Source organism: Hemiscyllium ocellatum, chromosome 15, assembly GCF_020745735.1.
Source record: "Hemiscyllium ocellatum isolate sHemOce1 chromosome 15, sHemOce1.pat.X.cur, whole genome shotgun sequence".
Lineage (NCBI taxonomy): Eukaryota > Metazoa > Chordata > Chondrichthyes > Orectolobiformes > Hemiscylliidae > Hemiscyllium > Hemiscyllium ocellatum.
The window spans coordinates 16264093-16286862 of record NC_083415.1 but is presented as its reverse complement, the minus strand read 5'-3'; the positions used below and the strand labels follow the sequence as shown (position 1 = coordinate 16286862).

The 22770-nt window shown below is 40.8% G+C and overlaps 1 protein-coding gene across 2 annotated transcripts in view; it reads left to right on the top strand.

Annotated features, from left to right (window-relative positions):
* cdk5rap1 (CDK5 regulatory subunit associated protein 1) overlaps nt 1–22770 on the top strand; it is a 29961-nt gene that overhangs the window by 4248 nt on the left and 2943 nt on the right. The window contains exons 3-11 of one of the 2 annotated variants that reach the window (XM_060835976.1): nt 4220–4254; nt 4633–4733; nt 10233–10443; nt 12665–12785; nt 14066–14296; nt 14902–14999; nt 18156–18211; nt 19149–19279; nt 19941–20090. In XM_060835976.1, the coding sequence (XP_060691959.1) occupies nt 4220–4254; nt 4633–4733; nt 10233–10443; nt 12665–12785; nt 14066–14296; nt 14902–14999; nt 18156–18211; nt 19149–19279; nt 19941–20090 (1134 nt within the window). The remainder of the gene's footprint in view (nt 1–4219; nt 4255–4632; nt 4734–10232; nt 10444–12664; nt 12786–14065; nt 14297–14901; nt 15000–18155; nt 18212–19148; nt 19280–19940; nt 20091–22770) is intronic. The other variant, XM_060835977.1, reaches the window with a different exon arrangement.

The window sequence follows — 22770 nt, the reverse complement described above, 5'->3', positions numbered from 1 at the left end:
CATAATAAATTGACAATAGATATGGCAAATTCATGCTTTTCAAAATTGTAGCCATACTGTGTTGTATTAAAAATATTAAAGCAAGAAAGAGAATAACCCCCTTGTTTCCCATTCTCCATGGGTGCCTGTCAATGACTAGACATTTAAACTGCGGATCTGAAGAAGCATCACAGTTGAATTTCTCAGTTTTTTTGGAATCTAGTGACACAGCTGCAATTTGAAAAAAGCTTGGTTTAATTTACTTGGTAGTTAGCGGTTTTCATAAAACAGTCAAGGTGCCTGAGCAATTGACATGCTAACGAGGGTGCAATTTTAACAATTTTGGAACAATGTAGTAGCATCCGAAGTATTCACCTTAATTTCATCAGCTCTATTAAAATTTAACGGCTGAAAGGATCAGGATACTACTGGAGTAAAAGATCTTTGATGAAGAACAGAGGTCTATTAAATGTGCAGATACTGCTTGGAAATGTTAGGTGTCAGAGTACTGCGTTACTTGTAGACACTGAGAACTATAGTTTGAGTTATTTCTTTTAAAAAAAACGTTAACAGCTGAAATATTCATGCAGCAAGATTTCTATTCGGTTCTTGGACTTTATCTGTCCAGAGGGCTCAGTTATAAGAACGTAAAAATAGGAGCAAGAGTAAGACATCTGGTCCCTAGACGCTGCTCTGCATTCAAGAAGGTTAGAGCTGATCTTTTTGTGGACTTAGCTCCACTTAACCTGACTGTTCACCATAACCCTTAATTCCTTTAGTGTTCAAAACTATCAATTCAATAATAAAGTGGAGTTGCCGCTGTAGAACTGGGTGTCATTTGACTTCTGACTTTGTGCACCCAGGTTATAGTCCAACAGGTTTATTTGAAATCACAAGCTTTCTGAGCACTGCTCCTTCAGGTGAAGTGACTTCACCTGACAAAGGAGCAACGCTCTGAAAGCTTGTGATTTCAAATAAACCTGTTGGACTATAACCTGGGGTTCCATTCATTCTGACTCTATATGTAACCTCAGCTGCACTGGGCAGGCAATTCCACAGATTCATAATCCTTTGGATAAAGAAATTCCTCCTCAATTCAGTCCTTATTTTGAGGCTATGCCCCCGAGTTCTAGTTTTGCCTGCCAGTGAAACAATCTCTGTGATTCTATTTTATCTATACCCTTCAAAGTTTTACATGCTTCTATAAGATACCTCAACCCCACCCCCATTGTTCTAAGTTCCAGTGGGTATAGTCACGTTCTACTCCATCTCTCATAAGCTAACCCTCTCAACTCCGGAATCAACTTTTGAAGAGGAGGTTCACTCACTTCCAGTGCCAGTACGTCTTTTTTCGAGTAAGGAGACCAAAACGGTACACAGTACTCCAGATCAACACCCTATACAGCTACAGCATAACCCCTCTGCTAAAAGTATGGAGTTTAAAAACAATGAAGAACAATATTCCATTTGCTGCCTTAATTATCAATTGCACATATGAACTGACATTTTGAGACTCATGCACAAGGAAACCCAGGTTCCTCTGCACAGCAGCATGCTGCAATTTTTCATCATTTAAATAATAGAATATTTTGCAGTTATTCCTACCAAAATGGGTGACCTGGCATTTACCAAAATTGTACTCCATCTGCCAGACCCTTGGCCCCTCAATCAGCCTATATTTACTATAAACTGACTCCCACAGCTACCTAGACTACACCTCCTCCCACCCTGCCCCCTGTAAAAACGCCATCCCATATTCCCAATTCCTTCGTCTCCGCCACATCTGCTCCCAGGAGGACCAGTTCCAATACTGTACAGCCCAGATGGCCTCCTTCTTCAAGGACCGCAGTTTCCTCCTAGACGTGATCGACGATACCCTCCACCGCATCTCCTCCACTTCCCGCTCCTCCGCCCTTGAGCCCCGACCCTCCAACCGCCACCAGGACAGAACCCCACTGGTTCTCACCTAACACCCCACCAACCTCCATATACAGCATATCATCCGCTGTCATTTCCGCCACCTCCAAACGGACCCCACCACCAGGGATATATTCCCCCCCCCACCCTCCCCTATTAGCGTTCCGAAAAGACCACTCCCTCCGTGACTCCCTCGTCAGGTCCACACCCCCCACCAACCCAACTTCCACTCCTGGCACCTTCCCCTGCAACCCCAAGAAATGCAAAACATGCGCCTGCACCTCCTCCCTTACTTCTCTCCAAGGCCCCAAGGGATCCTTCCATATCCGCCACAAATTCACCTGCACCTCCACACACATCATCTATTGCATCCACTGCACCCGATGTGGCCTTCTCTATATTGGGGAGAGAGGCCGCCTACTTGCGGAACACTTCAGAGAACACCTCTGGGACACCCGGACCAACCAACCCAACCACCCCGTGGCTCAACACTTCAACTCCCCCTCCCACTCCACCAAGGACATGCAGGTCCTTGGACTCCTCCATCGCCAGACCATAAAACACGACGGTTGGAGGAAGAGCACCTCATCTTCCGCCTAGGAACCCTCCAACCACAAGGGATGAACTCCGATTTCTCCAGTTTCCTCATTTCCCTCCCCCCACCTTGTCTCAGTCAAATCCCTCGAACTCAGCACCGCCTTCCTAACCTGCAATCTTCTTCCTGACCTCTCCGCCCCCACCCCACTCTGGCCTATCGCCCTCACCTTGACCTCCTTCCACCTATCACATCTCCAACGCTCCTCCCCCAAGTCCCTCCTCCCTACCTTTTATCTTAGCCTGCTGGACACACTTTCCTCATTCCTGAAGAAGGGCTTATGCCCAAAACGTCGAATCTCCTGTTCCTTGGATACTGCCTGACCTGCTGTGCTTTTCCAGCAACACATTTTCAGCTCTGATCTCCAGCATCTGCAGACCTCACTTTCTCCCCTCAATCAGCCTGTATCCCTCTGCCAACTTTGTGTCCTCTGCACACTTTGCACACTACTCGACTTAAGTGTCATCTACAAACTTTGACACACTACACTTGGTCCCCAAATCATCTATGTAAATTGTAAACAATGCCGATCCAACACTGATCCCTGAAGTCCACTGCTAGCCACTGATCTCAAACTAGAAAAACACCCATTTATCCTCAATCTTTGCTTTCTGTTAATTAACCAATCCTCGATCTATGCTAAAGCATTTATGTTACGCAGCAGCCTTTTGTGTGACACTGTGTCAAATGCCTTGTGGAAACCTAGTATACCACATCCACCAGTTCCCAGTTGTCCACCTTGCTTGTTCCAGTAAATTAGTTGAACCTCTTTCATGAACCCATGCTGCATCTGCCTGATGGAATACTTGCTGTTCAGATGTCTTGCTATTTCATCCTTGATGATATATTCAAGCATTTTCCCCCACTGCAGAAGTTAAACTAACAGGCTTATCGTTGCCTGCCTCTTGTCTTTTTTTTAAAACGTTGGTGTCACACTGCTGTTTTCCAATCTGCTGGAGCCACTCCAGAGTCCAGAGAACTTTGGTAACTTACCACGTGTACGTTTGCTGTTTCCCCCACCACTTCCTTTTGTATTCTGGGATGCATTCCATCAGGGCCAGAAGACCTGTCCCCCCCATAGCCCCATTAGCTTGGCAACACTACCTCTTCTGTGATAATTGTTTCTAGGACCTGACCTGCTGTACCTTCCCTGCCATCAATTATTGGCATGTTATTTGTGTTTTTCTTTTAATTTGACAATGTAAATCAGGATTTCTCAATATTCGGGTTATAATTTTTTTGACTATCGAATATGTGAAAACCCTCCAGTAGTTAAATTTTGTTTAATGGCAACAAGGGTAAAAAAAAACTTGAGACAGAAATGGAACAAATGGCTCTCGTATTGCAATTTGTCATGTAGATTGCTCAATAATATTGTGTGATGTTATACAATCCAATACTGTGATGTTTACATACAGAATCATTGGATATCCTAGCAGTTTGGAATTAATATTTTTGAAGTGTGACTTTCTACTCCACTTTATATGAAAAAACTAGTTAAAAACAGACAACTGCAGGAATGCAGCCACATCTTTAGTTCTGTGGTGTATTGGTGTATATTCTATTTCAGTTAATTCTGTTCATTATCTCATTGTTTCAGCATTTTGTTCCAATACTATGTTATCTCTGATTTAGTAAAATACACTTGAGTATGCATTTAGATTTCAGTGCATTTTTGATGTAATGACCATTTGAGAACAAATCTGACTTATCTTTATTTTGATGCAGGCCGATGTGATCTTGCTAGTAACATGTTCAATCAGGTATTCTTTTTCTCTGTATCTTACAAAATTTATTTTAATCTGTATTCTTGTGTGTTTTTTGCAATTTGGTCAATTTAATTTCATTCACTTAAGTTGTGGTGTAAATGTTCAGTCACCAGTTGCTGTCAGAGATCAGTTGTAAATCAGACCTCTCACCATTGATCTTGAAGTGGAGGTGAGGTGTGCTGCCACTTTGTGTAGAATGAATTTTATATTATCCAGCCAAAAAGACGTCAGCAACACCTATTAGCTGCTACCAAATTATTGGGTGAGGAAGGAGTATCACATTAAGACAAACCTGGGGAGCTACAAGTTACAGTATATCATAAGTAAATGTAAGCTGTGAGTGTATAAGGAAAAAAAAACTTTTAATTGCAGGGAGAAGGCAGAGCAAACGATCTGGAACAGGCTGAAGCAGCTTGCGTCCCTGAAATCCAAGCGAACAAAATCTCAAGTTCCACTTAAAATAGGAATTTTAGGTATGTTAGCTAAACTAATGTTTTTGATGCAGATATATGGCTAACCACAGAGGGAATCCATCTAACTGATTTTTACTAGTTTGAATGTCATCAGTCAACAAGTTGAAACACATCAGTCCTGGTGATTGTAGTTGTATGGAGCTCGTTGTTTTCGAAAATGGCTAGCTTTTCCTCAACCAATACTCAGTAACTTGAGTATCAAAGTGGAATAAAAACATTGCACTTCAAAAAGAATCAAAAGGTAGATATACTGAAGATATAATGACCCAGTGATGCTATTTGAATATGGATTAATGGATGGATATATTTAACATGTACATCATAATTCTGATATAAGCCTATGTTTGCCATTACTCAGCTGATTATTATAATCATCCTTATGGATTCAGGGCCCACAGTTAACTAACACGTGCATTTAATGATTTATAGACAGTTATCAGATAGTTTTAGTTTCAGATGCAGCAGGTACAATACTTTATTAATTAGGTAAGTTACACAACCTGCAACAGTCGAGGAGAGTTCACTGAAACCAAAGGGTGAGCTCAATGTGTGTGTTAATCTTATTAAAGTTGTTAAGGCAGCATCCTGCTCTCCAGCTGAAGTATTTGGGAACTTTCCCTTGGTCTTAGACCAGAAGAGAGAGTCTATCTTGCTTCTGAAGAACATGGTTCCTTGATGAGCTGTGCCACCTGACGAGGACTGGCCTCTGACCCTGATCATTTGTTGATGTACCCTATTTTTAGGGCCTGCATTAATGACCCATTTGAATCCTTTAGCCAGTGGACATTCATGCCAGAATACATGTAGCTCCTTGCTTATCCCCAAGCTTAAGGTCAATTTACAAATGTGACAAAAGACCCTTCTGTTTTTATTACCTCAACAATTTGGGACACCAAGTTTCAGTGGTCTGCTAATATTTGTAACCTTTATCTTTCATTTGGCTTTTGTCCATGTTTTTAGATTGTTTATGTTTTGGATATTTAAAAAGATTCAGAGCTGTCTCAGTGAAATTTATTACAAGTTCAATTTGGCAAAAGGAAAATTCGTCCGTCCGTTGCGATAGAATGCTTTGCAATCCATGAGGCACCCGCATCAACAACTGGTTCGAAGGGAACACCTCTTGTGCGATGCACCTCATGTGATCTGTGCCAAGGATCACTTTCCTAACTAGGGCCGTAGAGCAAAACTGAATAGATGGGGCGGGGTTCTGGATTGGCTATAAATTGGCTTACAAAGCATATAGGCCTGACAGCATTGTAGGACGGCTATTTAGGTAATGATACCCAGAGTGAGCTCGGAAAGGCAGGGTGTGCCAATTTTTATGAAGCAATGAATAGGATCAAAGTGGAAAGAAAAAGCAAAATTACTGAAACTATATAAATGCATGTGTCATTTGTAACTAAGTCAGTCAATGGCACAAGTAGCGATCTTATTGCCATTTTAGAGAAACGGTAACAAGAAGATCAAACCTGGGAATATCCATGTGTGTGATTTCTTGAAAGGATATGGCAGATGGGATGAATACGATAGCAAGAAATAGTCATAGACCCGATGATGTAGAATCATATGGGTGGTGATAAGAAATAACGAAGGAGAGGACACTGGAAATATTTAATAACAGTAACTGTACTGTAGGACAAAAATAAATCAGGAGATAATGAAGGCATGTGAAAAAGGTAGTACATTAATTTTGTTGACTTTATCTTCATGTAGATAAGGAACATCAAGTTGGCAGGTGTGGTCACGAGGAAAACATACATAAAATATTTTTGGGCAGATTTCCAGAATAACACATGGCAGATCCAACCAGGGGTTAGGATGGTTCGGATCATGTAATGTATAATAAAGCATGTTTAATAAATGATCTCTGAACAAATCCCTGAGGAAATAGTGACCAAGTAGAATTTAGTGTTCAGTTTGAGAGTCAGAAGCAATTTTGATAAACTTAAAGGGTAATTACAAAAAAATGGAGGCAGAATGGGTTCAAGGGGATTAGGAGGAAAGGCAGTCAGGGAACATTGGTGGACAAATTAGGCATTTGCTATCGTAATCCTCATAGTCCATATTTTCAAGAGTGAGGAAGAAGGATTCTCAGAAGGGGATATACCAAGTATGGTTAACCAAGGAAGTTGAGGTTAGTATCTCATTGGAAGAATAGAACGGTGATAAAGATTGGTAGTAGGACAGAAGATTAGGAAAGGCTTTAAAAGAAACAAAACTGCAAAAAAAAAGTGAGAATGTAAACTTAGATGATAAACTAGCAAGTAATGTCAAACCAGTATGAGTTTATTTAAATGTACAAAAGGAAGTTGAGATGCTGAAGTTGTGAAAGAGCATCTGGGAAATAATGGGAAAACAGGAAGTGGCCAAGGCACTGAATAAATATTTTACATCAGGTGGCATATTAGAAAATAATAATAACGTTCCAAACAATCCTAAATAATCAAGGAGCAAAATAAGAGGAGGAAATAAATACAGGAGCTATCGCTGGAGAAACTCAAGGTCAGTGCTATCCCGATAGCTTGCTTCCTGGGATATTAATGGAAGTGGTTACAAAAAAAATGGATGCATGAGTGGTAATTGCCCAAGATATTTTCGATTCTGGAAAAAGTCAGATGATTGAACAACTGCCAATGTAATGTGCCTGTCAAAAATGAAGGAAGCTTAATGTAACTAAGCCAGATGTTTTAACATCTGTCATTGGGAAAATCGAAGTCTATTCTAAAGAATGTAGAATGCATAATATAATCAAGCAGAATCAATATAACCTCATGACGAGTATATCATGCCTGACAAAGTTACTGTAGATCCTTGGAGAGATATCAAGCACGATAAATGAAGACAAACCATTACATGCCATATATTTGGATTTCCAAAATTAGTTTGATAAAGCTATCAGCCATAAGACTAGTTCTTAATAAAGTAAAAGTCCATGGTAGTGCAGTAGTATTTAAGCATGGTTTGAGGATTAGGCTAACTAATAGACACCTGAGATTAAGGGCGTTCACTTTCAGGATGCCATCCTTTAACTAGTGGAATGCCATATAAATCCGTGCCGAAGCACCATTATTTGCAATATATAAATGTCTTAATGAGAAAAGTGAATGTATTATTCACAAGTTTGTGGATGACACATAAAAAGAAGGGAAGCCAAGTGGTGAGGATGATACAGGGCTACACAGTAGTCAGCACTGCTGCGTCCTGCCACAGTGCCAAGGACCTGGGTTTGACTCCATCCTCTGGCAAATATATCTGTGTGGAGTTTGTACATTCACCCTGTCTTTGTGAGTTTTGTTTGCATATTCCAGTTTCCTCCCATAGTCCAAAGATGTGCAGGTTAGGTGGATTGACGATACGAAATTGCCTGTAGTGCCAAGGGATTTGCAAGCTGGATGGACTGGCATGGGAAATGCAGAATTACAAGAATAGGGTAGTGAGTTTGATCTGTGTGGGATGCTCTTCAAGGGTCGGTATAGATGGACTGAATGGCCTGCTTCCACACTGTAGATTGTATGATTCTGTGACACTATTAGAAAGAGATTTTCGGACAAGTTATGTGAATGGACAAAAGGTTGGCAGATAGGAATGTAATATCGGAGTTTGTGAGGTTATGCACTTTGAATGGAAGAATAGAGGAGTGGGGGTGGTGAGTTCTTTACATCGGTGATGAAAAGCTGTGGTTTGAGTGTCACATTTTTAATCAGTAATACTTTTATGTATTGTTTTTAGTAAAACCTGTTTTAATTAGTAAAGGAATCAGTGGAGTTGTCAATTATCAACTCAGAGCTGAAAAATGTGTTGCTGGAAAAGCGCAGCAGGTCAGGTAGCATCAAAGGAGCAGGAGAATTGACGTTTCGGGCATAAGCCCTTCTTCAGGAATGATGCTGCCTGACCTGTTGTGCTTTTCCAGCAACACATTTTTCAGCTCTGATCCCCAGCATCTGCAGTCCTCACTTTCTCCTAATTATCAACTTAGCCATGGTCTTATTGAATAACAGAGCAGATTTGATGGGCTGAATGGCCTACATTTGCTGTTGTATCTCATGGTCTTAATTTATTGGCTGCATTTGCTGACAGCTACACATGCACATTATGCACTGCTTCAAACTGTGCATGTGCACATTTCGGGTGGATGGGTGGGGGAGAGAGGTGCTCAGGACTGAGAGGGTGGGAGGTGCGAAGGGATGAGGAGGACCAAGAAGAGGAAGGGCCAGGGCGATTGGGATCTAGGAAAGAATCAGGGAGATGGGCGACAAAGAAGGTCCAGAAGGTAGGAGCGGCATATAAGGGAGACAGGGCTTCTCAGCCCCTGCGCTCTTCTTATTGACCCTCTTACCCCAACTGCTGGGCTGTCCTTCGTCCCATTTCAGGCGTTCCTCCCCCCACCCACTGATTATTGTGACTACAGTGTACAGCATTTTCTCAGGGTCCTATAAGATTAGATTAGACTTACAGTGTGGAAACAGGCCCTTCGGCCCAACAAGTCCACACCGACCCGCCGAAGCGCAACCCACCCATACCCCTACATTTACCCCTTACCTAACACTACGGGCAATTTAGCTTGGCCAATTCACCTGACCCGCACATCTTTGTGACTGTAGGAGGAAACCGGAGCACCCGGAGGAAACCCACGCAGACACGGGGAGAACGTGCAAACTCCACACAGTCAGTCGCCTGAGTCGGGAATTGAACCCGGGTCTACAGGCGCTGTGAGGCAGCAGTGCTAACCACTGTGCCACCGTGCCGCCCTTAACTGTGCCACCGTGCCGCCCTTTGTGGGCGGCACTGTGGCACAGTGGTTAGCACTGCTGCCTCACAGCGCCTGTAGACCCGGGTTCAATTCCCGACTCAGGCGACTGACTGTGTGGAGTTTGCACGTTCTCCCCGTGTCTGCGTGGGTTTCCTCCGGGTGCTCCGGTTTCCTCCCACTGTCCAAAGATGTGCGGGTCAGGTGAATTGGCCAAGCTAAATTGCCCGTAGTGTTAGGTAAGGGGTAAATGTAGGGGTATGGGTGGGTTGCGCTTCGGCGGGTCGGTGTGGACTTGTTGGGCCGAAGGGCCTGTTTCCACACTGTAAGTCTAATTTAATCTAATCTATAAGGTTAATGCTGTACTTGATTTGAATAAGGCAAAGTCTACTGATGATTCAATATTTTAAACTCTTAAAGATTTTTAAATTGGATATTGATGTTTACAAGTGATCAAATAGTGGCACTAATATGAAAACAGAATTTAATAGTTCTGTCCAACATCCTTTAACTTTAAAGCATTTTAATGGAAATGTTTGCTGTAGGTGAATTGGAATATGCTAGACTGTTAAAATATGTGATAAGTTTGCATTGTTAAATAATCTGTTTCCCTGCTTGTTTAAAGTCATTCTGATGAAGATGATATCATTGAAAAGCTCAGGTCAATGTAAATAACTCAGTTTTAAATTCTTTATAAACTGGAAGTTTATTAACTGAAATGTAGTGATTTTTTTTCTGCATTATAATGATAGGATGCATGGCTGAGAGACTTAAAGAGGAGATCCTGGAAAAGGAGAAACTTGTTGATGTAATTGCTGGACCAGATTCCTACCGTGATCTTCCGAGACTCCTAACAGTGGCTGAAGCAGGCCAAAAGGCTGTGAATGTTTTATTGTCATTGGATGAAACCTATGCAGATGTCATGCCAGTTCAAGTCAATACCATGACAAAGTCTGCATTTGTGTAAGTGTAATATCTATTTACTAACTTACAGTTTGGGCTGGGAGTGTAATCTGTCAATTGAAGGATATGTTGTTTGTAGACCTCAACCTGTACTCATTTCTATACAATCTGTTAAGAAGCAAACAAAGGCCTTGGGGATTTGCAGAGAAAGCACAGTATCAGCAAATGCATGTTGAATTCAGGAATTTCACTTTGGAACAAAAAGGTTTGTGAATTTTCCATCTTTTGAAATTGCAGGTGCAGAACTGATCCCAATAGTGTCAATGATGGGTTAGTTGGTAGCTCAGTTGGAAAGGCAAGGTTTGGTCACAAATAGTTAGCATTGCTTTGGCAAATGGAAGTCACGCCTGACCAATTTGATTACATTGGAGGTGATCAGGTGTGTAGAAGAGGGTAGTGCCATTGACGAGGCCTTACGCAGGAGGTAAAAGCACGTAGAGTCCAGGGTAATTTGGCAAGATGGATCCAAAGTTGGCGTAATGGTGGTAGACAGAGTGGTGGTATTAGAATATTTGTGTGTCTGGAGGCTGGTGTCTGTGGTGTACCACGGAGATGTGCTGGATTCCTTTACTGTTCATGATATATGTGTAACATTATAGGTAAGAACGTAGGGGTGTGATAACGCAAAGGCTGGCCAAGTGGTTAATAGTGAGGCAGAAGGTCTTGGGTATCTAGCAGATATAGAAAGGTTGGTCAAAAGTGACAGAAGAAATTTAACCCTGAAAAGTAAGGTGATGCTCTTTGGAAGAAGTAACAAGATAAGGGAGTACTCAGTAAATGGCATCTCAAAGGAACAAAAGGATCTTGGGGTGCTTGTCCACAGAACCCTGATGGGAGTTAGTTAATAGGGTGGTTAAGGCATGCAGGGAATTCACCTTTATTAGTTTTAGAATAGATTGTAAAAGCAGGAATGTTACGTTGGAGGTGTACAAAACTTTGGTAACGAGGTAGCTTGGGTTCAGTGTGCAGTTCCAATTGCCATTCTGTTGGAAGGATGTGATTGCAAAGGAAATTCATCAGGATATTGCCTGTTTGGAGAATTTTTGCTATGAAGCAAGACTGGATTGGCTGGGTTTGTTTTCTTTACAGCAGCGAAAGCTGGGTGGGGACCTGGCTGAGCAGCTTGGCCAGGATGCAGCTGCTCCCCTAAGCTGAAGAGTCAATAATGGAGAAATTTTAAGGTCAAGGGCAAGAGGTTTAGAGGGGTTTTAAGGGTTAAATCTTTTTGTCCAGAGGGTGGTGAGAATCTGCCTAGGGAGGTGATTGAACCAGGAGGACACTCCATCTTTAAAAAGTATATGGATGAGAACATCCAAGGCTTTGGATCAAGTGCTGGAAAGTGGGCTGAGTGCAGATGAGCCAATGCATACAAGCCTTCAGTAGTTGTCATTTGGAACAAATATCCTTGGTATGCATTTCCAATCCATGTTGCCATATTCAGTCAGCCTTCATCTGCCACAGTTTGGTCCTTGTAATTGTCCATCATATGTTTACATGAACTACATGGTGCCTCTTCACTTTCTACAACTTGTACACCGTGTGCAAGCATGTAATTAGTGTCAGTTAACTGAGGAATATATCTAACATTTTAATTGCTCTGCTGTAAAGTTATTGTTTTTCTAGATCTGCCTATGAGTTGAACTGACCATTTCCGCTGTTTCTGCCCTACTGCTTCAGAATACAAAGGAACCTCGATTACCTAGCATTCGATTATCCGAATTTTGGATTATCCGTACAAGATCGCAGGGTTGCAATGCTTGGCTAAACTGTGTTATCCTGCATTCGATTATCCGAATGGAATACTCCCCACTTGTGTCATTTGGATAATCAAGGTTCCTCTGTAGACCCTTTCCACAGTTTAAAATTTATTTTTGTCCTGTCCCAGCTTTCTGACAATATTGCTTTTTCAGGTATACACGAGGACTTCTGGAAGAGCGTCTTCATGTGATTTATTTATCATTCCCTAATAAGAGTGTCTACCTTTTGGAATGTTGTTAATCTCTGTAGTGAGTTCTGTGTCTCTCTACTTTGTCAAATGGTTGTGGAGAATTATTTTTTGATGCTTGTGTTTTTCATTCAGTTAAATATTCAGCAGTACGGTATGTTGTTACATCAACGTGTCACTATTGTTGCTGTTCTCCACGAACAGTTGCCAGGCCTGAATTATTTTGGCTAATGCTGAAGAAAGTCTGACTGAAAGAAACTATTTCTCTTGCTGTAGCTCTGTCATGCGTGGATGCAACAACATGTGTAGCTATTGCATTGTTCCTTTTACCCGTGGACGGGAACGAAGCAGACCAATTTCTTCAATTTTAAAAGAAGTCAAAATGCTTTCAGATCAGGTAATTATCAATATTCCAATAACTTTTGATATTCAAATATCAATCCATCATCCTGCAACTACATCTTTGCAATGGCTACCAAATCGTACTTATTTCAGTTTGCAATCTTAATTCATTTATTTTGTTTCAAAGTTACAAGAAAAAATCTTTAGTTTTATCCTTTCTCATATAATCTCTAGCCTTATTTGCTGATCAACTTTAACTTTTACTTTAGTACTCTGTATTCCTTCCTGTCGCAGTGTGGTTTCTTACCTTCTTATATTTCCTTACCCCTACTTTATGATTCACCACAGCTTGCCAGATTTGATGCCTTGCTCTCACTTTTCAGTTTAAAATCCTCTCTACTCCCCAACTTGTGTTGCTTATAAGAATGCCAGTTCCAGAACAGTTCAGGTGGAGATTGTCCCAGCAGTTCTCATTTTCCCCACAAAGCTGCCCAGTGTCATAAGAACCGGAACCGATTTCCCCCACAGCAATTTTTGAGACACTTGCTCATCTCGCTAATCTGATTTGCATTTGCATCCAGAGATTATGAACTTTTGAGTTTCTCTTTCTTAATATAGTGCCCAATTCCTTACTCTGATACTGCAGAACTTCTTCCTTTGTCCTGCCTGTTGTAAACTGCACTTCATTAACCATCTAACTCCAGCACTCTATTCAGTTCTGAAGAAGGGTCATTGGACCCAAAATATTAATTCTGCTTTCTCTCCACATGTGCTGCCAGACCTGAGATTTTCCAGCTATCTCTTTGTTCCAGCATTCCAAAGTAACTTGCAATATGTTGACTAGTTTCATTTGTTTCTCACATGAATGGCCTGTCTGTCCCAGTTAAGGAGAAACCAGGTTTTGCTGCTTTAATTAGCTAAGACCAGTTGCTTTTCTATAATCCTGCTAAAATTCTGCTTAGAGTTGGAAAGATTAGAGTGTGATTTAAATTTCAGTTAAATGATAGCAAGAAACAAAATTGGATTGGTACAAACATTAAATTATTTTTACCCACCGGCTGCCGCCATTCAGTCCTAGGTGTGTGCACAACGAATTCTTTGTTTGGCATTGGCAGAATTTTCATTGACCTTGCATGTTCTGACTCTGAGTAACTAATTTTAACATGGAAGATTGACCTAATCTCTCAGAGAGGAGATCATTCACTGGGACTTAACGGAGTCATTCTAGGATTGGGTGAAAATCGGTGTGAAAAAGGAAGATAGAATTCTCAGTAATTGGTATATGCTGGATGTTATTCCGTGTTGTCTTCAATGGAGTTTTGCCTCTGATTTCAGGGAGTGAAGGAGGTTATGTTACTAGGACAGAATGTGAACAGTTACTGTGATACATCAGAGGTTTCACTTCATATGAAGGAACCTACACAGCTGAGCCGTGGATTTACTACCATATACAAGAATAAACTTAGAGGCTTACGTTTTGCTGACTTACTGGATCAGGTCTCGAGAATCGACCCTGAGATGAGAATCCGTTTCACATCTCCTCACCCCAAGGATTTCCCAGATGAGGTAAAATGGTGTCCGTTCTCTTCTGTTCAAATGGCTGTAATAAAGTTTCTCTGCTATACTGGTCCTATATGCAGTCCTGCATAAATACATTTTGGCAGCGTGTCAGCAATTTAATGTTCTTCAGAGAATCCATTTTGAAATGGATGCACATGCTCAAATCTCTATGGGAGGCATGTGCTTTGGTGCAAAGGGGAAGAAATCCAAGAAGAAATTGTACTTTTAAAAATTCTAAGATTGATGCATTCATTTGAGAACATCCAACAGATTCTGAAATATTAACCCTAACTCTAACCCATTTCTACAAAATTCCCTCTATTGCAGTATTTGACAGGCTGTTAAAAGCTGGGAGAATGTGATTGCATTATGTTTATATTTTAGTTTAATTACTCTTCACATTTTGATTACATTTTCTCGTAATTAACAAAATGTAATCTGTGCAACATTATGCCATTTATGGAATGAATTCTACAAATGTACTGTTGCTATCTAGCTGGATAACTATTCATTTAAAATCTTTACTTTTCTTCCTTTGGTTCAATGTTGAGAGTGTACTAATGTGAAAATAGTGATTTTTTTTTCTCTCTCCTCCATTTTCACCTTCACAGGTTTTGTGTCTTATCCAGGAAAGAGCCAACATCTGCAAACATATCCATTTGCCTGCGCAGAGCGGAAGCACTGCTGTCCTTAAAGCTATGAGACGAGGGTAAAGTATTTTCTGCTCAGAATTTATGTTCAAAATCATTATGGTACAGAAAGAAACTGTTATAGACTGGGTAGTTACAGAGAATTTACTTCAGTGAATCAGGCCATTCAGCTCAAGTAGTGGGTCCTGATGTTTATACTCAATAATGGAGATTATTACAGTTTTGGGGTGGGTTTTTTAGATCAGTAACTGTATCATGGATTAAAACCAGTTCTCTGCATGTCTGAAACTTCTGATATTGAATAACGATTAGCATCCTCCACTAGCAGCATTTTGGGTATCAGCATTGACCAAAGACTTAACAGGACCAGCCACATAATGTAACGGTTATAGTAGCAGGTCAGAGATTGGAAATTCTGTGATAGCTACCTTCACTCCTGCCTCCCCTATATCTTTTCGTCATTTGCAGGCACAAGCCACAAGCATGATGAAATACTCCCTACCTGCCTGGATATGCAAAATTCAACAGCATTTAGGACAAAACACACTTATTAGAGATCCACCATCATTCATCTCTTCCTTCATTGGCACACTGTAATTACAGTCATTACCATCTGGAAAATGCACTGCAGCAACTTGCAAAGGCTTTTCTAATAACATCCCAAACCATGCACCTCTACCATTGGGAACAAGAGTAGCAGAGGTAAGGGAATGCCACCGTCTCTAAGTCACAAGCCTTTCTAACCTGGAAATTTATCAACGTTCATTCAGTGTCATTGGATCGAAATTCTGGAAGTCCAGAAGGCCTTTGACAAGGTGCCACAAAAGAGGCTGCAAAATAAGATAAAAGCCTGTGGTGTTTGGGGCAAGCTAATGGTGTGGATAGAGGATTGAGATAACTGACAGAATGCCAAGACTGGCAATAAAAAACTGTTTTTCAGGATGGCAGCCAGTGACTAATGGAGTTTCACAGGGATCAGTGTTGGGACCACAACTATTCGTGTTATGCAATAATGATCTGGACGAAGGAATTGAGGGCATTGTTGCTAAGTTTGCAGATGACACAAAAGTTGGTAAATGGAGGGGCAGGTAGTGTTGAGCAATTGGAAAGGCTGTAGGAGAACGTGGGAAGATTGAGAGTGGACAAAGAACTAACAGATGGAATATAATGTGGATAAGTGTAAGGTTATGTACTTCGGTAGGAAAATTAGACTATTTTCTAAACTGGGAAAGGCTTCAGAAATCTGAAGCACAAAGGGACTTCTGTTTCAGGATTCTTTTAATCTAAACATGTAGGTTCAGTTGGTGCTTTGGAAAACAAATATAATGTTTGTATTCATTCCAAGAGGGCTGGAATACAAGAGCAGTGATGTATTGCTGAGGCTGGTCAGACTGCATTTGGAATATTGTGTGGGGTTTTGGACCCCATATCTAGTGCTGACCTTGGAAGGGGTCCAGAGGAGATCCAGAAGAATGATCCCAGGGATGAAGAGTTGCTCACATGACCAGTTGAGAACTCTGGATCTGTATTTAGTTAGAAGAATGAAGGAGGATATCATTGAAATTTACAGAATATGGAGAGGCCTGAGATGTGGCGAGATTAGATTAGATTCCCTACAGCGTGAAAATAAGCCCTTCGGCCCAACAAGTCCACACCGACCCTCCGAAGAGTAACCCACCCAGTCCCATTTCCCTCTGACTAATGCACCTAACACTACGAGCAATTTAGCATGGCCAATTCACCTGACCTGCACATTTTTGGACTGTGGGAGGAAACCGGAGCACCCGGAGGAAACCCAGGCAGACACGAGGAGAATGTCTGTGTGGAATTTGCACAGTTACCCAAGGCTGAAATCGAACCTGGGACGCTAGTGCTGAGGCTGCAGTGCTAACCACAGAGCCACCGTGCCGCCATGTATCCGTTAATAATGTATCCATTAGTCAGAGGCACGAGCACCTAAGAGCACTTGCTTCAGAGCTTATTCCTTAATTGTCTTCAGAGCTCTAAAGGAACTACCCTTTAGGACTGAAGTCATGATTTTTTTCAGCCAGAGGGTGGTTAATCAACGGATCTTATTGCTGCAGAAGGCTATTGAGTGTATTTAAGACAGAGATAGGTAGGTTCTTGATTAGTAAAGGGATCGACAGTTGTGAGGACAAAGCAGGAGAATGGGGCTTAGAAACAGATTAGCCATGATTGAATTGCAGAATAAAATTGATGGGTCGACTGGACTAATTCTGCTCGTGTAGCTAATAGTTCCAAGTCCCTGCCTAACAACAGCATTTCGGAATTCTTACGATCTACAACACTCCAAGAAGGTGATTGACCATCACCTTCAAGTATACCAACTAGCTTGTATCCTCTGTTTCTCTTGCCTTTATTATTATAGCTCCTGTTGCATTCAGTTACATAACAACTCCTCCAACTTAATCTTTTTCCATCTTGAAAAGCCTCTTCTTGTACAAGCTTGGAATGTTGAACGTTGGTTTAACAGTCAAAATACGTCTCTGCCATGATGTGGAAAGCTAAGTGGCATAAAGGCTGACTTTCCCAAGAATCAAGACCCTGGGATGTAAATCCTACCTGCCAAGAGCTGTAGACCACCATGAGATTGTGCTGTTGCTGGTAAAGCTCTCACCCGGGACTTCATGTGATTGCTCGATCCCAGGCCACAGATAAGTGACGGCCGAAGGGACCTTGCTAGTTGGAGTTCATGAGCAAGGGATTGTCAGCAAAGGTGGTGGTTGGCTTTCACCAACCTGCACCCCCATCCCAATGCTGTGTCGCTTGATCAGGTACAGCATGATTTTGAACGAGTTCCACAAATTCCTGCACATGTTTGCTTGTGTACCTTGTATGGGTAACCTTCTGCCTGCTATTGGATTAGTACCAGCAGCAATGATATTGGAGCTGGATGGAAAAGTTCACAGATCCTTTTGCAATTCTTTAACTTGATCAGGTTGGAGGTAGGAAGGTGATAAAATCCCCATAAGCATCTTTCCACCCAATTAAATCAATCCACGATCACCCTACCACTTACCTCGCTACAGGGGTGACAATTAATTTCCACCTGAATATTTGATCAGACCTGCAGTCACATTCTTTGTTGTGCTGATTTGTGGATTTGTATTCTTCTGAAGTTCCAAATATTAAATGTGTTAAATGTTAGTCTTTTTGGTAGTCTTTTTTCCTTATTTGTCTTGTTTTCATTGCAGATATACAAGAGAAGCTTATTTGGAACTTGTTGAACACATACGCAGGATCATCCCAGGTAACATTACCTTCCTAATTTTCTGTATGATAAAGTAATTTGGAGGTTGTTTGTCAGTGGAAAACTGATTTAATTTTATGTGACTGCAGATCCATAGGGTACACACGTTTTTCTGATGGTCACATGTAGACTTTGTATTCTGAAGGTTAGTTAGAGTACACTAGTTTTGTGCTCAAGTTGATAGTTGAATTTATGATCCCTGAAACGGTCATTATTTTTGTTTATTGGTTGCTCTCAGATACAAAGAATTATTGAGGTCACGTGTCAAACAATGGACATTTTAATGTAAAATATTCTAAATGCTTAATAGCTTAATTACCTAACCATGAAAAATAATTGTCATGTTTTAAAATTTGCTCTTGGAATATGAGCAGAACTGTAATTGTAATTAATAACTTCAGATGATGCAAACAGGGGATCTGAGATAAGGACCACTCATCCAATGAATATTATAAGGAGCTAGTAGGAAATGTCGGGGTTTAGGACTGTCAGACAGTGGCTCGGATAAAACAAGAAATTCAATGACTTTGGGGGATACCTTTAAACTAAGCCATTCACCAGCAAAAGGAGAGATTAAAATTGCCAAAGGAATGTGACCAGTTCATGCTGAATGTTAGGGAAGTGATTGAGAGGCAATAAACTTGCTGTGGGAGGGGCTGAGTGTCAAACAACTGTGGTGCCAGAGGAAAATTTCATAGAATTTGTGGAGTAGGACTCTGCATTGAGTGGTGATGGGCTGCAGTTATGTCTTGTGTCGGTGTTGGGTCTAATCCTATGAACTCAGTTGTCCATATAATGTTGCACTTCTCAGGCCACCCACAAATGCAGTACTATTCAATTTCTGAGGCTGTTAACTTTTTAAAATTTATTATAACAGGTTAAGTGTTACTGTGTTAATGTCATGTACATTTTTCTATAATTGTCTTTCTGAAACTAGGTATAAGCTTAAGTAGTGACATCATTGCTGGATTTTGTGGAGAGACTGAGGATGATCATCTACAGACCATTTCACTTCTTAGGGAAGTGAGGTATAACATTGGATATCTTTTTGCTTATAGCATGAGAAAGGTGAGTTGCACAGGATTCAGTCTTCAAGGTATATTTGAAAGAGATGGATAAAGCAGACCATTATATTTTGTGATCTCATAGCCCCATTGCTATCATTCTTTTCATTTGAAAGCTGCTTATTTACTTTTGCTTTAGTTTAAGCAATTAACAAAAAATAGGTGACTTAGAGATGTGCAGTTTCTACAACTTTTGGATTGTTTGCTAACTGTACCCTATTTCAAAACCAGGTTGCCAAAACTGGCAGCTGTTTAAAATGCCTGAAGTTGCTCATTCTTTTATCTCAAATCATTCCTGAGCACATCATGCTCCCATACTCTGGCACTTATTGATTAAACCAGTTGGAAGAGACAGCTTAAATTTCCCAGACAATCACAGAGGTTAATTTTCTGAATTTACAATTCAAGTTGATTGTTAAGCCAAACGAGAACAAGCTTTAAATAGCAGTTATTTTTATGCTTCACAAAGATCCATTTCCATTCCCTTGTCTTGTCAAATTTACACCCAAACAAAGTGCTATACTTTGAAAAGTGGTTAGTGTGATGTATAATTTGCTGCATTTTCTATCTTATTGTAAACCTACTAAGCATGGATCCTCTCTACTGACAGAGATCAGGCACAAAAGTCTGAAATAAAATACCTTTGTAATATTGATCTTTTCTAGAAGACACACTCTTACCATAAACTTCAGGACAGCGTTCCTGCAATTGTGAAACAACGTCGTTTGGAAGAACTCATCACTGTGTTCCGTGAGGAGGCAGCAAAACACAACTCTGATCTTGTTGGAAGTCAGCAACTCGTGTTAGTGGAAGGGGTATGTAGAATTAATATTAAGGATATTTAAAGTGCAAATTTGTCTTGTGACAAATTTAATCAATAAATACTGAAATAGTAATGTAGTCCAGATCAAGATATGTGTTGTCCAAAGATCCACAATGAGATCAGGGTCAACTATGAAGTCTTTGGCCAGTACTAATTGGTTATGTCAGGTTTTTCCATGTATGCACAAATGTAACATGAATGACAAACTTTTCAGGTTGAGTGACCCTGCCTTGGAACTGGTGCTGAGGAAGGGGCACTCGACCCAAAACGTTAGCCCTGATTTCTCTCCACAGGTGCTGCCAGATTTGCTGGGCTTTCCCAACAATTTGTTTTTGTTTCTGGTTTACAGCATCTGCAGTTCTCTTGGCCTTTATTTGATGAAGAAGGTGTTTGATACACTCGACTTCATTGGTCAGTGCATTGAATATTGGAGTTGGGATATCATGTTGCAGCTGTACAGGACATTGTTAGGAATTGTTTTGGAATACTGTGTTCATAGAGTCCTAGAGATGTACAGCATGGACACTGATCCTTCGGTCCAACCGTCCATGCCGACCAGATATCACAACCCAATCTAGTCCCACCTGCCAGCACCCAGCCCATATCCCTCCAAACCCTTCCTATTCATACACCCATCCAAATGCCTCTTAAATGTTGCAATTGTACCAGCCTCCGCCACTTCCTCTGGCAGCTCATTCCATACATATACATGAAAACGTTGCCCCTTAGGTCTCTCTTATATCTTTCCGCTCTCACCCTAAACCTATGCCCTTTAGTTTTGGACTCTGACTCCAAGGAAAATACTTTGCCTATTTATCCTATCCAGACCCTTCATAATTTTGTAAACCTCTTTCAATTCTAGCCTCCCTGCTATAGGAACGATGTTGTGAAACCTGAAAGGGTTCAGTAAAGATTTACAAGAATGTTGCAGGTGTTGGAGATTTTGAGCTATAGGGAGAGGCTGAATTGGTTGGGGCTATTTTCCCTGGACCGTCAGAGGCTGAGGGATGACCTTAAAGTCATGAGGGGTGTGGGTATGGTGAATGGTCAAATTTTTCTCCCCAGGGTAGGGGAGTCCAAAACTTGAGGGCATAGGTTTAAGGTCCGAGGGCTAAGATTTAAAAGGACATCAGGGACAACCTTTTCATAGAGAGAGTGGTAAATGTTTGGAATGAACTGTCAGAGGAACTGGTCAAGGCTGGGACAGTTAAAACATTTAAAAGACATCTGGATGAGTGTATGAATAGGAAACGTTTGGAGGGATATAGGCTAAAGATGGCAAATGGGGCTAGATTAATTTAAGATGAATGTTCGGCCATAGATGAGTTGGACTGAAGGGTCTGCTTCCTTATGTATAATTCTGACTTCCTAAAGGTGCTGAAATGCTGAGGTAACTTTGGTACCAATATGTTTTTCTACATTTTTGTTTGTAATTAAATGAAAACAAGGGCTTACTAATGTTTCTATCCACTTTAGTCTAATAATTCCACTCATTTGAACAGGCCGAGAAGCATTTGCATTTCGCTACAGATTATAAAACTCCTATAAATTACATAATTCCTCGGCAGAAAACCAATTCAGGTCGTTGTGGTTTAAGTCACTAATTTTGTGCGGGAATCATTCTAGTGAGTCTCTGCTGCACTGTCCCATATGTTCATCCTCTCCAAGAAGTGTGGTACCTAAAATTTCTGCCTTTGTTCATTCTCATTTCTGCACTGTCGCAAAAGAATAATATGTTGGGTTAATAATTAATTGTATTACTTCATGCTTTATTTCTCATTAAACTGTATGTCTTCAGACTTATGTTGAGCAATACAGGAGAGATCCACTAATAGTGTACAGGTTGTAAAACCAGTGCCTGTGGTGCCCGATAGCACAATAACCTGAGGAAGATTATCTCTAGTACACTACTCAAACAGCCATTCGAAAGTTGCTGGTAATATCATCATAATTATGTGTATGTTTTGCTTATCAGATTTTATTCACTTGTTTAAACACCATTCCTACAAGAGGCAAAATCTGACCTGGAGAATAGGAAACTTGTGAATCGTAAAGTGCAGAAACTAGTCTCTGAACTAACAATTGGGAATTATTAATGAATTGAAACATCCTCGTCCTAATTTGCCAGTCAGAAGAACTTACAGCTAGACCAATGAACCCAGCAAAGCCGTGGTTATTTAAATAAATTGATCTACTAGTGTAATATTTGTTTATAACATATAATTTGAACACAATCACAGAATTGTTACTGTGCTACAGCAGACCATTTGACCAATCATGTCTGCACTGGCTCAATGACCATTTACTGGTGCCAATCTCCTACCTTTTCCCTATTATTTAATGAAATACTTTAAATCTGTGCTTGGTTCTTGATCCTTTTACAACTGGGAGCACTTTTTCGTTATCTGATCCATCCATGATTCTTGATTTTGAAAACTCCTATCAGATCTTCTCTTATCCTCTCGTGACTGAGGAAAACAATTCCACCTTCACTAATATATCCTCCTCATTGATTCCAGCAATGCACAACATCATTCTAGTAAATCTCTTTTACACTCTCCTGAAGAGTATTGTATGCTTTATTAACTGCTCTTTTGACCTACCCTGCCAATTCTGCATGTGGTCACCCTTTAGAATAGACCTTTTGTTTTGTGTTGTGTTTTCATGTTCTT